Source organism: Mesoplodon mirus (assembly GCF_964341445.2).
Source record: "Mesoplodon mirus genome assembly, chromosome: 11".
Classification (NCBI taxonomy): Eukaryota; Metazoa; Chordata; class Mammalia; order Artiodactyla; family Ziphiidae; genus Mesoplodon; species Mesoplodon mirus.
Window position 1 is genome coordinate 56,525,022 of NC_138987.1, and position 14,190 is coordinate 56,539,211.

The following is a 14,190-nucleotide window of genomic DNA, read 5'->3' on the forward strand; positions in this document are numbered from 1 at the left end:
AACTAGATCCCGCATACATGCCACAACTAAGAGTCCGCGTACCACAACTAAGAAGTCCACATGCCGCAACTAAGACCCAGTGCACCCAAAATAAATAAATTAATATTTAAATAAGAAAATGATATAAACACATAAAAATCAAAATTTTTTTAGAAAGCAGAACCCACCAAAAGCAGAGTCAAAACACAAGTGGGGGAAATTTGGCAATTTATATCACAGACAAGGGACTAATTTTCCAAATATTTGAACAGACCCCACGAATCAATTAAAAAAGCAACTTGACAACCCAGTTGAAAAATGGGCAAAGTATTGAATAGAATCTTCACAGAAAATAAAATACAAATGGCTCTTAAGTCTATGAAAAGATGCTTAACCTCAACCGATAATAAAAGTAATGCAAATTAAAGCATTGAAATGCCATATTTTATCTATTACATTGGCAATGAACCAAAAAATTGATACTATTTCATGTTAGTCTTGATGTGGGGAAGTACTCTTTTATAATGCTGACCAGTGTATAAATTGTTACAACCTCTTTGGAGAACAATTTGACAAAAATCTATCACAATTACAAAATGCTTACCCTTGATCTAGAAATTCTACTTCTAGGAATGAACATATATGAATACATATGTATATACAAGATTGTTAATTGAAATACATTTTTTATAATGCAAAATATTGAAAACAACATAAATGTTCATCAGAGGTTAAGTAAATTCTGGTAAATCTAGACTTTGGAATACTATGAAACTATAAAATGGATGAGTAGCCTCTTTATATATTAATACCTAAATTCTAACTTGTTCTAAAAAAATCAAACATTGTAACTTTAAAATTTATAAAATTTATAAAATTTTATAAAATTTAAAAAATTTATAAAGAGAGGGATAAAAGAGCATATATACTTTTCTGCATATGCAGAAAATATTTCTGGGTGGAATACATTAGTAGCCCTAGGGGAGGGGCCTAATGGCCAAGAATAGGACTATTAAGGAGGCTTTTCACTCTACCATTTATATTTTTAAAATATCGCATCAAAAGAAAAATATATTGTACCAGGTGAATGTGCAACTTATTTATTTTAATTTAAATATAACAAAGGAAAAAAGACATAAGGGAACTGGAGAATGACCAGAAACATGTTATTTAAAGTTCTCAAGTGGATGAAAGTGTTTAAAAACATGTAAAAACAGATTTAAAGGGCTAGGAATATTCATTCTGGAAAGAGAAAACTAAAGACAGCTATAGAGCAGAATATTTTTCAACAATTCTAAGATAAGCTTTGAAATGAAAATTTCTGCCTATATACTGGATGTCTTTCTTTTGCACCTTGTTGTTCCAGTGCTTAGTTTTCAAATGAATTCAATCCTCAAAAATGTAAATTTCGTGAGAACAGGGTACTTTGTTTTATTCACTACTGTATCCCTGGCACCTAGAACAAGGCCTGCCACAAAGTACACATTCAACAAATATTTGTTGAATAAATGACATAGAATGTTCCTATAATTAATGATAGCTTTTTCTATCATAGGTCTTAGTTTGGCATCTTGTAATTTTAGGTTAAAAAAATTCTCCATATAAGCTAACACAATATCGTAAATCAACTATTAAAAAAAGGGGAAAAAATTCTACAATAAAAAATAACTTTTTTTTTTTTTTTTTTTTTTTTGCGGTACGCGGGCCTCTCACTGTTGTGGCCTCTCCCGTTGCGGAGCACAGGCTCCGGACGCGCAGGCTCAGCGGCCATGGCTCACGGGCCCAGCTGCTCCGCGGCATGTGCGATCTTCCCGGACCGGGGCACGAACCCGTGTCTCCTGCATCGGCAGGCGGACTCTCAACCACTGTTCCACCAGGGAAGTCCAAAAATAACTTTTTTTAAATCCCCCAGATAGTAAGTTGGTAACCTCAAACACAAAGTCCAAGGATGGCAGACTGATATTTGCAATTTTAAAAAGCCAGGATGGGCTTCCCTGGTGGCACAGTGGTTGAGAGTCTGCCTGCCGATGCAGCGGACACGGGTTCGTGCCCCGGTTGTAAAGGTTTTGTCACCTGATTTAAGAGAATCAGGTTCTTCCGCTGAGCCTCCACATCAACAAAATAGTTCTGTCTTTGAGCTCTTGGGGATAGGAAGTGGGCACCATCATCTTGGGTTTCTTGGTACCTGAAAGTGAAGTCAGTATCCAGGGCTTATCTATAGGGGGAAATCGGGATTTCTGGTCCCATTCAGAAGGTGAGCTCTGTGATGTTTTGGGTAGTTGAGTAGTAAGAGAAGGTAGTGATATTACAGGCTTAATGAGAGTAGGAAGGGCCCCCTCATCAATGTAAGGGGTTTGGGATACTGGTGTCCTGTAATCAGTGAGATAGGACTTAAATGTTCTAAATTGTTCCATAGCAAAAGGATCTCGGGGTCTCTGGATTTCTTCATAAGTGTCAGAGACCTCTGATATTTGGAACTTCTTAGTGGTGAAAGGGGCTTGAGGTACCTTGAAACTTGGAGCACTGGGATGGACCATTGCTGATTTAGGTTTCAGAGAAGAAATAATTGACAATCTTTCCTTACTTTTCTTAGAGACAGGAGAGGACAAATTTTTCTGGGGCTTTCCAGGGGTTGAGGGAGCCCATAGTGTAGAGGGATGCCCAGGGGTGGGAGGGATCTGTAGTGGGGAAGCTTGCCCAGGAAGGGTCCATGGTGACAGATGCTGCCTAAGGGTAGAAGGGGCTTGTAGATAGGGAGATTGCTCATGGATGGCAGAGGTCTGGAATGCCTGAGGCTGCTCAGAGAGGGTTAAGGGTCCAGATTCCAATAGTTCCTCAGGGGTGGAAGAGGTCCCAGGAACCAAGCACTTCCCAGGAGAGAAAGGAGCCCAGATACTGGGAATCTGTGCAGAGGTGGCTGGGACTCCAGATATAAGGGGCTGTCTGGGGTCAAGAAGGGGCTTCGATATCAGAGGCAACTGGGGAGTCACAATGTCCCTAGATATGAAGAATTGCCTAGAACTAAGAAGGGCCTGGTGCAAGGGGCTGCCCTGGAGTGGGAGAGGGCCCAGATATTGGGCTGGGGACTGGAGCTGGGAACCGAACAGAAGTGGATTGACCCTTAGAAACTGGGGTCTTCTAGAGGAAGGAAAAGTCTGTGGTGCCAGGAGCCTCCTGGGTTCTGAAGGAATCCTCATTCCCAAGGATTTCCCAGGGACAGAGGGGACTTGTGTAAGAGGAGACCTTGATATCTGCAAAGGAGTAGAATATAGGGGACTTCTCAGCAACAGGAGCAGATGATACTGGGGACTGCTTAGGAATGTGAGGAGCATGTGTTGTGATAGATTTATGAATAATGGAAAAGATCCCAACTTCCAGGGTATGTCCTGAAGGAGGACCAGCCCTGGGCGGTAAGGACTGCTCATTAATGAGAAGAGCTCCTAATTTTAGGTCCTGCTCAGACCTGAGAGTAATACCCATGGACTGGGCCTGTCCTGGGGTGAAAGGGGCTCCCAAAGGTTGGATTTGTTCTGGGATGTGGGGAGATTCTAAGGTATAGTTGTTATCTGAGGTGGGAGGAACTCAATTCCTCAAACTGTTCTGGAGAGAGAGAAACCCCCAATGCTTGAGCCTGTCCTAAAGTGAAAGGGGCCCCCAAGTCCTGGGCCTGCTGAGGGGTGACATGGATCCCCAGTGCCTGGACCTGTTGAGGGGTGAGAGTGATCCCCAGTTCCTGGGTCTGCTGAGCGGTAACATGGGGGACCACCTGTGCCTGGGCCTGCTCAGGGGTGAGAGTTATCCCCAGTGCCTGGACTTGCTGAGGGGTGAGAGTGATCCCCAGTGCCTGGGCCTGCTCAGGGGTGACATGAATCCCCAGTTCCTGGGTCTGCTGAGGGGTGACATGGGTCCCCAGGGCCTGGACCTGCTGAGGGGTGAGAGTGACCCCCAGTGCCTGGGCCTGCTCAGGGATGACAGGGATCCCCAGGGCCTGGACCTGCTCAGGGGTGAGAGTGATCCCCAGCATCTGGGCCTGCTGAGGGGTAAGAGTGACCCTCAGTGTATGGGCCTGCTCAGGTGTGTGGACTGCTCCCAAACCCTGAGACATCTTAGGAGTAGGGGTTTCCCCCAATTCCTGAACCTGATGAGAGGTGGGGGTGATTCCCAGTGCCTTGGCCTCTTCAGGGGTGAAGTCAATTTCTATTGCCTGGGCCTGCTGAGGGGTAAGAGTAATGGACACTGTGGGAGACTGTCCAGAAATAGAAAAGGCTCCTGGTGAGGAAGATTGTGTAGAGATGGGAGGAATGATTGGTATGGGGTGCTTTCCATCAGCCAGGTTCTCTAATTTCTTAAGATTCCCATTAACTCTCTTCTTTGCTGTAACTGCAATGCCTCTTTTCGTGTGCTCTGCCACCTGGAAGACAATGTCACTGGAGTGTGACTGAGCACCTGTTCTGGTCGTTCAAAGGTTTTCATCTCCTTTGCTGTTTTCTGCTTCTGCCTTTCATGGTCCTCTACCTTTCTCCTTGGCTTCTGCTTCTCCTTCTCTCTCTCCCAACTGCTTTGTTGCTCCAGATATCTCACTGCCTTCAGAACCTGCATAATCTGCTGTCCTTTCTCCTTCTTCAAGGGCACTCCTTGTTCTTTCATTTTTTGCTTCCATGCTTCCAGCTGCTGCTGCTTTGACTTCTGATGCCCTTCTTTCTCCTCTTCCCTTTTCTTTTGCTTCTCATCTGGCTCAATCTGCTTTTGCATCCTCTGTTTTTGTTGTCCCTTCCACACCTCTTCTTCCTGCCACTGTTTCTGCTTCTGTTGCCCTCGCCTTCCCTCCTTCATTGGGAACCATGCCTCTTCCTTTTCCAAATTCTTATTTATCATCTCATAGCTCCTTTCTTCTAGCCTTTGTTTTTCCTTCTCCTTATGGTCTTTCCCTACTGTTGAGGCTACAGGAGCATCCCTTTCACTTTCTATTTCAGCCAAGATCATTTGTATTAAATTGTCAGTTAGTGGGTCAAGGCTCTCCTGTGAAAGTAAGGTGCTAATTTCTGACTTTGCACTAATCTGCTTCTGAAAATGCAATTCTGGCATAAATGAGACCACCTTTTTTCGTTTCATAGGTTTCTCTCCAATTTGTCCTGCATTTTTTAGATCTTTGTATTTTCTCAAGATTTTTATCACAGTTTCAGCCACTTTTTGGAAATATTCCTCAATTTTTGCCTTTATGATTCCTAATTTTTCAACTTCTGCTCTTTTTAATATTAACTCTTCTTTTGACCTAGTCTTTTTATCCAAAGGCTTTCCTATGTTATCAATTTTCTCTTTTAGGAATGACACTATGGCTTTCTGAAATTCTTCTAGGTTACTCTGTTCTCTTTTGCCATCTGGAATTCCTGAAGTCTCTTTAGTTATCCTAGATTGTGATTTAACAAGTTCAAGAGACTTGACTTTCTTGGCGAAGACTGACATATCCTTCTCTTCAGTTTTTTCTTCTTTGCTTATAATGGTTCCTGGAGAGATTTGGTGTTTCTTTCCTTTCATTTTCATTTTCTCAGGGGAATAATCAAGTTGGCTCAACCTGGATGGCTCTGCTTGGGTACTCATCTCACTTCTGCCTTCTTCGTCCATTGACTCAGTGATGAGTTCCTCTTTATTCTCTGAAGAAATTTGACTTTTGCTATGTGAATATTCAGGTTTGGCTTTCCTGAGTCTTTCCCTTATACTACTTGTTCCACTTTTGCCACCTTGGCTCTTTGTGTCAGAAGGGAAATCAGAAGGAAAATGTTGACTTTTTGATTCAGTGAGTGACTTTGATTTGTCTTCAGAAAAGGATTTTATTTCTTTTCTCTTCTTTTCTAGTGCTTGTATTTCAAAGTGGTGATCAAGTTTGGTCCCTGCGACTTTCTGTTTACCTTTATCATCATTCACATTTGGTTCAGAGGTCTCCTGCACATATGGGCCTTTTGTGCGCTTTCCTTTCTGTGATTGGTACTGATCAGTCCCATCTTTCTGAAAGGCACCGCCTTTCTTCACTGATATCTTATCTGTTATGATATCTTCACTGATCTCTTCAGAAGACTTTTTCTGTTTTTTTTCAGGTAAAGAGTATTGCTGGTCAGTTATATCTGAAATCGTCTCACCTTGGGCTGTATATAAAGGAGATGTGTCCCATTTGATCCCCAAGGCTTTGGTCCCTTTTTGGGGGGCCTCATCTACAACGATTTCAAATTCTTTGGCCAAAATTTCATCTATACTGTCTTCTGTGTCAGCTTGGTTAATGGCTAATTGTGTAGAAGGCTCAGGTAACACTCTCAGTGTTGATGTGGGCAATGCTTCATGTTCTACGCCTTTGGATCGAATAAGGTGTTCATATTTTTCTTCTGCTTCTTGAAGTTTCTGCTGAAGCATTTCATTTTTTTTACTGAGATCTTGTATTATCTTCAGGGAAATCTCTTTTTCTCTTTCACTTGTCTCATTTGTATACATACTGGCACTTTGGAGATTAATAACTTTCACTTCATCATTTAGTGTACTCAAAGCTTTAGAAAGGTTTACTATTGTTGATGATATATATTTAATAGCATTTTTTTCCAATTTATTGAACACTGCAGTACCTATGAGTTCCTCTAGCATATCTTGGATTTCTGAAACCTTTGTATTTGTTGCAAATTGATCACTAATCATCTGATCTGGTCTTAAAGCATGAGCTGTTGCAGGTTGCTTTATAACTCTTTCTTTCCAAGATTTCCATAGAGAACCTCTAGATGCTAGAAGAAATAAATAAATAAATGAATAAAATAATGAGATTGCATTTCTTCTTTTGTGCTGTGCTCTATGTTTAAGCCTAAGGAATTTAGCCTAAATTAACAGACAGATATAGGATAAAGTTTCATCAGGAAAGTTTGGCCCCAAAATAAACAGCATTATTTTCAAAAGAATGACTCTTTTCCCACAATCATCTAGAAGTTCTTCGTCCAGAGTTTAGGAGAAGAACTCAGCTGTGACCTCAACTTCCTTTCGATTACAATTTTGAGATTAGACATAAGGTAAACCAGAACTTTCCTTTGATTTTGATTATGCTTGGTGCTTTCCATTTGCTTTCTTGGGTTCCTATCTTTCTTTTCTTCCTTTTCTGAGTTGAAGCTAACCTTGGTTCTTTCAAAAGGATCACAAAAGAATAGAAGGCAAACATTTGAAGGGATTTCCAAAATGGCTGAATGAGAAACTCAGCAAATTTTTCCTAAAAAGGCAATGAAAAAACTGAGGAAAACTGCCAGAAACAATCATTTTAGGACGTTGGAAACTGACCAAAGGCATACAACAAATTGAGAAGAATTTATTCAAGAAAAATTTGCTATGATGTTTTAGCCTGGAGCTGCTTCCATCTCCAACTCCCTAGCCCTATGGCCTGAGTTCTACCAGAGTGAGGCAGCCTGTGAGGACTGACAGCTCTACTGCCTGAGGGGGTTGATTTGATCTAGAGCAAAGCAATTCTTTAACAATACTACTTTAACCCATACACAGATCCATTAGCAAAGAGTAGAAGCCTTACTGGATCAATCTGGATTAATTAACGATTGACTAATCATTGACTGACAACTAAGCTATGCTGACCCAAAATAACCCCTAAAATTCAGGCTTAAAAATAAAAATAAACAAACAAAAAAACACAACTGAGCAGAGATATTAGTGGCTGCCCACTTTGGGTGATACAGACTCCACCAAATTAGTCCAGACAAGTCACTAAAAAACAAACCAAAAAGGCAACAAAAACAAACTCTGGAGGTTGTAAGGAGAATCAAAATCCAGAGTTGCTACAATATATTACCTAAAATGTCCAGTTTTCAACATAAAAAAAAGCATGCAAAGAAACAGAAAAGTGTGACCCATACACAGGAGGAAAAGCAGTCAGTAGAAATTGTCTCAGGGACCAGGGAGAGGAGGTGGGCAGATGTTGGACTTATCAGAAAAAAAGAAGCAGTTATAAATACGTCCAAAAAACTAAAAGAAACCATATTTTAAAATAAAAGTATGATGACAATTACTCGTCAAATAGAGCATATCATTAAAGAGATGAAAACTGGAAAACCAAGTGGAAAAATTGGAGTTGAGTAGTACAATAACTGAAATGAAAAATTCACCAAAAGGGCTCAACAGCATGTTTGAGCTTACAAAAGAAAATAACCAGCAAACCTGATGCTAGATTACTAGAGATTGTCTACTCTGAAGAACAGGGAGGAAAAAGAATAAAGAAAAATGAACAAAGCCTCAGAGACTTGTAAGATACCATCAAGCATACCAATGTATAAGCAATAGAAGTCCCAGAAGAAGACAGTAGGGCATTAAAAATATTTGAAGAAATAATGGCCAGATCATCCCAAATTTGATGAAAAACATTAATCAACACGTTCAAGAAGCTCAGCAAATTCTAAGTAGGCTAAATACCGAAAGATCGATACCTAGAACATCATAGTCAAACTGTTGAAAGCCAGACAAAGTGAGAATCTTTAAAGCAAAAAGAGAAAAATGATTCATCACAATCAAAGGAGACTCATTTAGAACAGGGGAACCACAGTAAATTTAACAGGTCACTTCTTATCAGAAACAGTGGAGGCAGAAGGCAGTGGGATGGTATATTCGAAGTGCTGAAAGAATAATACTATTAACCAAGAATTCTATATCCAGCAAAACTATTCTTCAAAAATAACCAGCAAACTTGATGCTAGATTACTAGAAGTTAAGACATCCATTCCCTGAAATAACACTCTTCCCAAAGTAGCATGAATGTACAGCCCTCATAACCATCATTATTGCATGTTTTTAAACACTTCTCTAAATGTATTACAGAAGAGCAATCACATCCATTCACTGAAATAACATTCCTGTCAAAGTTGCTTTCAGTGAACACTCATATATCCATAGTTAGTACATGTATTTTTATACTCTTCTCTAAATACATTACAGAATGTCTGTCACATCCATTCACTGAAGTAAGTACATGCTTCTCAAAGTAGCATGCATGTACAACTCTTTTTTTTTAATGAAGGTAAGAAATAATACACTGACAGCAAGTAAGCATATGAGAAGATGCTCAATATCACTTGTCATTAGAGAATTGAAATTACAATGAGATACTGTTACACACCTATTAAAATATCTAAAATTAAAAAAAAACAGGTAATACCAATGCTAGCAAGGATATGGAGTAACTGGAACTTTTGTTTATTGCTGGTGGGAATGAAAAATGGTACAGATACTTGAGAAGACATTTTGGCAGTTTCTTACAAAATTACTTACAAAATAATGTAGTTTTTTCTTAAATTTACTACTATTATTTATTTATTTATTTGTTTGTTTGTTTGTTTGTTTATGCCTGCATGGGGTCTTTTTTGCTATGCATGGGCTTTCTCTAATCGTGGTGAGTGGGGGCTATACTCTTCATTGTGGTGCGCGGACTTCTCATGGCTTCTCTTGTTGTGGAGCACAGGCTTTAGGCATGCAGGCTTCAGTAGTTGTGGCACATGGGCTCAGTAGTTGTGGCTCGTGAGCTTTAGAGCGCAGGCTCAGTAGTTGTGGTGCACAGGCTTAGTTGCTCCGCGGCATGTGGGATCTTCCCAGACCAGGGATCAAACCTGTGTCCCTGTGTTGGCAGGCGGATTCTTAACCACTGTGCCACCAGGGAAGTCCCAAATATTTATTTATTTATTTGACTGTGCCAGGTCTTAGTTGTGGCACGCACAATCTTTGTTGCGGTGTGCAGACTTCTTAGTTGCGGCATGTGGGCTCTTAGTTGCGGCATGTGGGATTTAGTTCCCTGACCAGGGATGGAACCCGGTCCTGCATTGGAAGCACGGAGTCTTGACCACTGGACCACTAGGAAAGTCCCAATGTAGTCTTATATGATTCAGCAATCATGCTTCTAGGTATTTACCCAGTTAACTTGAAAACTTACGTCCACACTAAATACTTGCATGAGAATGTTTATAGTAGCTTTATTCTTAATCACCAAAACCTGGAAGCAGCCAAAACGTCCTTCAATAGGGAGATAAACAAACTGTGGTACATCTATACAATGAAATATTATTCAGCAATAAAAAGAAATAATCTATTAAGCCACAAAAAGTTATGGAGGAAACTTAAATGTGTATTGCTAAGAGATAGAAACCTGTCTGGAAAAGCTACATACTGCATAATTCCAATTATATGACATTCTTGACAAGTCAAAACTGTAGGGACTCTAAAAAAGCAGTGGTTGCCAGAGTCTTGGAGAGAGAGGGGAAGGATTAAACACAGGGGAGTTTTAGGATGGAGAAACTATTCTGTATGATAGTCTAATGGTGGATACATGACAATATACATTTGTCAAACCCTACAGAACTCTACAGTACCAAGAGTGAAACTATGTAGGCAAATTTTTTAAAGTAACCATCTAGGAGGTAAGGGGATCCCAGGAAGGAATTCATACTGTGATACGAGAATCTAACCATATTAGAAATGTATGACACAACCTCACTGAAAGAAATGGCAGTGGTGGGGAAGAGGGAGTGTTGCTGACCTAAGTAACTGGAAATGAAAGGATTCTGTAAGACCAAGGCAAAAGGAACTACATATGAGGGCTGTACTGTAGTTGATAAGTTGTTTCCCATAGTAGTATGGGTTAATAATTCTGATATTGCTATACATGTATACTGGACTGAACAATTAAGTAAATGGATGGCAGATGGTAGGAACATGTTCCTCACTGTTTTGGGTAGGAATTTACTGATAAGCAAGGGGAGGGAGCTAGAATGATCCATGTGATAATGAATTAGAGTTAGAGACATTGACAAGAACTCATGTTTAGCTTAATGTAGTTAGAGATGATTATATACATAAATGTTTATAGATATGTGTATATTCATGGGTCAGCACACGCACACATTTTTTTTGCTCTGTCAGATGAGAGGGCCAAGGGAATTCCCTGGTGCTCCGGTGGTTAGGACTCCAAGCTCTCACTCCCGAGGGCCCAGGTAGAATCCCTGGTCAGGAAACTAAGACCCCACAAGCCAAAAAAAAGAAAAAGAAAAAAAGAAAGATGAGAGGGCCAAACAGAAATAACACCCTAGTAGCAATGACCACACATAGCAACCAGATCTTGGTTTTTAATACTATTCTCTAATTAAAGGAACCAGAAGTCCTTGGGGAAGTGACAGAGTCTAGAACTGGGGCAGGAAATATTCAAGATGAACCTGAAGCATCTTGTAACTTGTAAGTACCAGAAAGTAAGGAAGTGCTAAAAAAAAAAGATAGAGAGAATAAACCACATTGATGCGGGTATGTGAAAGGGGCACAAGAACCAACTGAAAGAGGTTCTGGTAGCCAAAGCTGGAACTTGAGCAAGAAAATAAAGTAGTATTAGGTTATAACCCAAAGTATTAAATATCTGTGAGTTCATTTTGATATAAATAAATAATCTAATAAATTACTAAATAGGGGCGAAAAGACAAACTCCTGTGCTTAAAAGTTCAAATAATTTATGTAGATACTCCACCCTAGAGGAGGGGGCGCATAACTCTCCATTCCTTAAATGTGGGCTGCACATATAGACTTCCTTTTAAAGAGCACAATATGGCAAATGAGGAAAAAACTAACTTTGCAGTGGAGAAACCTGACAAGCACTATTTTAGCTAGGTGATCAAAGTCAACACTGAGTCATAAGTCATTTGATAATATGTACCCTTGAAATGATACTGTGACAATAGTACTTTACCTCTGTGATCTTTCTCCCAAAACCCCATAGCCCCAGGGTAAATATGAGAAAAATATCAGATTAATTCCAATAGAGGGGCATTTTACAATACACCTGACTGGTACTCCTCAAACCCATCAGACACATCAAACACAAGGAAAAATCTGAGAAACTGTCACAGCCAAGAAAGCCTAAGGAGACACGGCAACTAAATGTAATCTGGTACCCCGGATGGGCTTCTGAAACAGAAAAAGGACACTAGGTAAAAACAAGGAATTATTAATCAATTACAAACTTTAATTAATAATGTCTCAATATTGGTTTGTTAATTATAACAAATGCATCATACTAATGTAAATATTAATAATAATAAAGTATGGTGAGATAAATGGAACTTTATTATATTCTCAATTTTTCTCTAAATCTAAAACTGCCTGAAAAAAATGAATGTGAAATGAAGACGTTCCCAGATAAGCAACAACTTGGTGCTGGTAGACTGGCCTTACAAGACATAGTAAAGAAGTCTTTTAGGTTGCAAGAAAATGACACCAGAGGATAACGCAATTTCACACAAATAAAGAGCACCAGTATATGTAAGTAAATTAAAAAGACGGTAAAAATATTTTTTTCTTTTTTCTCTCTTTGTCAATTAAAAAGACAATCGTATAAAACAATAATTTATATGGACTTCCCAGGTGGCGCAGTGGTTAAGAATCCTCCCGCCAATGCAGGGGACATGGGTTTAATCCCTGGTTCAGGAAGATCCCACATACCTTGGAGCAACTAAGCCCGTGTGCCACAACTACTGAGCCCACGTTCCACAACCACTGAAGCCCACATGCCTAGAGCCTGTGCTCCGCAACAAGAGAAGCCACCACAGTGAGAAGCCTGTGCACTACAATGAAGAGTAGCCCCCGCTTGCTGCAACTAGAGAAAGCCCGCGCGCAGCAGCGAAGACCCAACGCAGCCAAAAATAAATAAGTAAATAAATAAATAACAATAATTATAAAACTATATTGTTGGGCATATAATGCGTAAATATGTAATATATATGACAAAGCACAAAGAAGGGGAAGAGAATGGAGCTATTGGAGCAAACATTCTATATTTTGCTGGAATTAAGTTAGTACTAATCTCTAGCAGATTGTGGTAAATTAAAGTGTATACTGCAATTCCTAGAACAACCACTAAGAAAATTACTCCAAAAATGTAGGAAAAAATAGAATTAAAAGGTAGACTAGAATATCTCTTCAGGGGACTTCGCTGGTGGCGCAGTGGTTAAGATCCACCTGCCAATGCATGGGACACAGCTTTGATCCCTGGTCCGGGAAGATCCCACATGCCATGGAGCAAGTAAGCCCGTGTGCTACAACTACTGAACCTGCGCTCTAGAGCCCACGAGCCACAACTACTGAGCCAGTGCAGCACAACTACTGAAGCCCATGTGCCTAGAGCCTGTGCTCCGCAACAAAAGAAGCCACCGCAATGAGAAGCCCGCGAACCGCAACGAAGAGTAGCCCCTTCTTGCTGCAACTAGAGGAAGCCTGCACGCAGCAATGAAGACCCAACACAGCTGAAAATAAAATAAATAAAAATAAAAATAAAGTATCTGTTTAACACAGAAGGCAGTAAAAGAAGAATAGAAGAAGAAAAAGATATATGAGACATATGGAAAACAGCAAAATAGCAGGTATATATCCAACCATGTCAATAATTACATTAAATATGAATTAAACACTCCAGCCAAAAGTCAGAGATTGCCATATTGTATTAAAAAAAAAAAGCCCACAAGATCCAACTATAAGCAACACATCCTAGATTCAATCTTGCTAACAGTAACCACAGGGGAGCTAGGGAGACTATACTAATATCAGACAAAATAAACGTTAAGGCAAAAAAAAAATGGTTCTAGAGACAACAGAAGACATTTTATAATGATAAAAGGGTCAGTTCATCAGGAAGCTAACACAATTATAAACATATGTGCATCTAACAACAGAGCCTTAAAATACAGGAAGCAAAAAAACTGACAGAATTAAAGAGAGAAATAACAATAATAGTTGGAGAGGTCAATATCCCACTCTCACTAATGGATAGAACAACTAGATAGAAAAATCAGGAAAGAGATACATAGGAGACTAGAACAACAATATAAACCAACTATAAAACACTGCACCTGACAACAACCAGATATATATTCTTTTCAAGAACACATGGAATACTCTCCAGAATAGCTCATATGCTAGGCTATAAAACAAGTCCCAATAAATTTAAAAGAATTAAAATAATATAGAGCATGTTCCTCAATTGCAATGTGATAGATAGATGGATAGATAGATTACATATAATCTCCTTCTGGTTCTGCTCTCATGGTTGAATGCTGACTGATACAAGTGCATAATACAACACTAAACCCATGATCCATATAAGAAAAAAATGATAAATTGATGGAACATCATCAAAATTAAACACTTTGGGGCCTCAAGGCA

At 39.6% G+C, this 14,190-nt stretch overlaps 1 protein-coding gene across 1 annotated transcript in view; it reads right to left on the bottom strand.

The window, feature by feature from the left end:
* The window catches only part of FAM186A (family with sequence similarity 186 member A), a gene marked incomplete at both ends in the record, with an annotated part of 98,181 nt that overhangs the window by 25,488 nt on the left and 58,503 nt on the right, over positions 1-14,190 (bottom strand). The window contains 7 exon segments of the mRNA XM_082635309.1: positions 2,030-2,111; positions 2,114-2,976; positions 3,080-3,110; positions 3,113-3,291; positions 3,398-3,527; positions 3,562-4,341; positions 4,344-6,740. Of these exon segments, the coding sequence (XP_082491435.1) occupies positions 2,030-2,111; positions 2,114-2,976; positions 3,080-3,110; positions 3,113-3,291; positions 3,398-3,527; positions 3,562-4,341; positions 4,344-6,740 (4,462 nt within the window).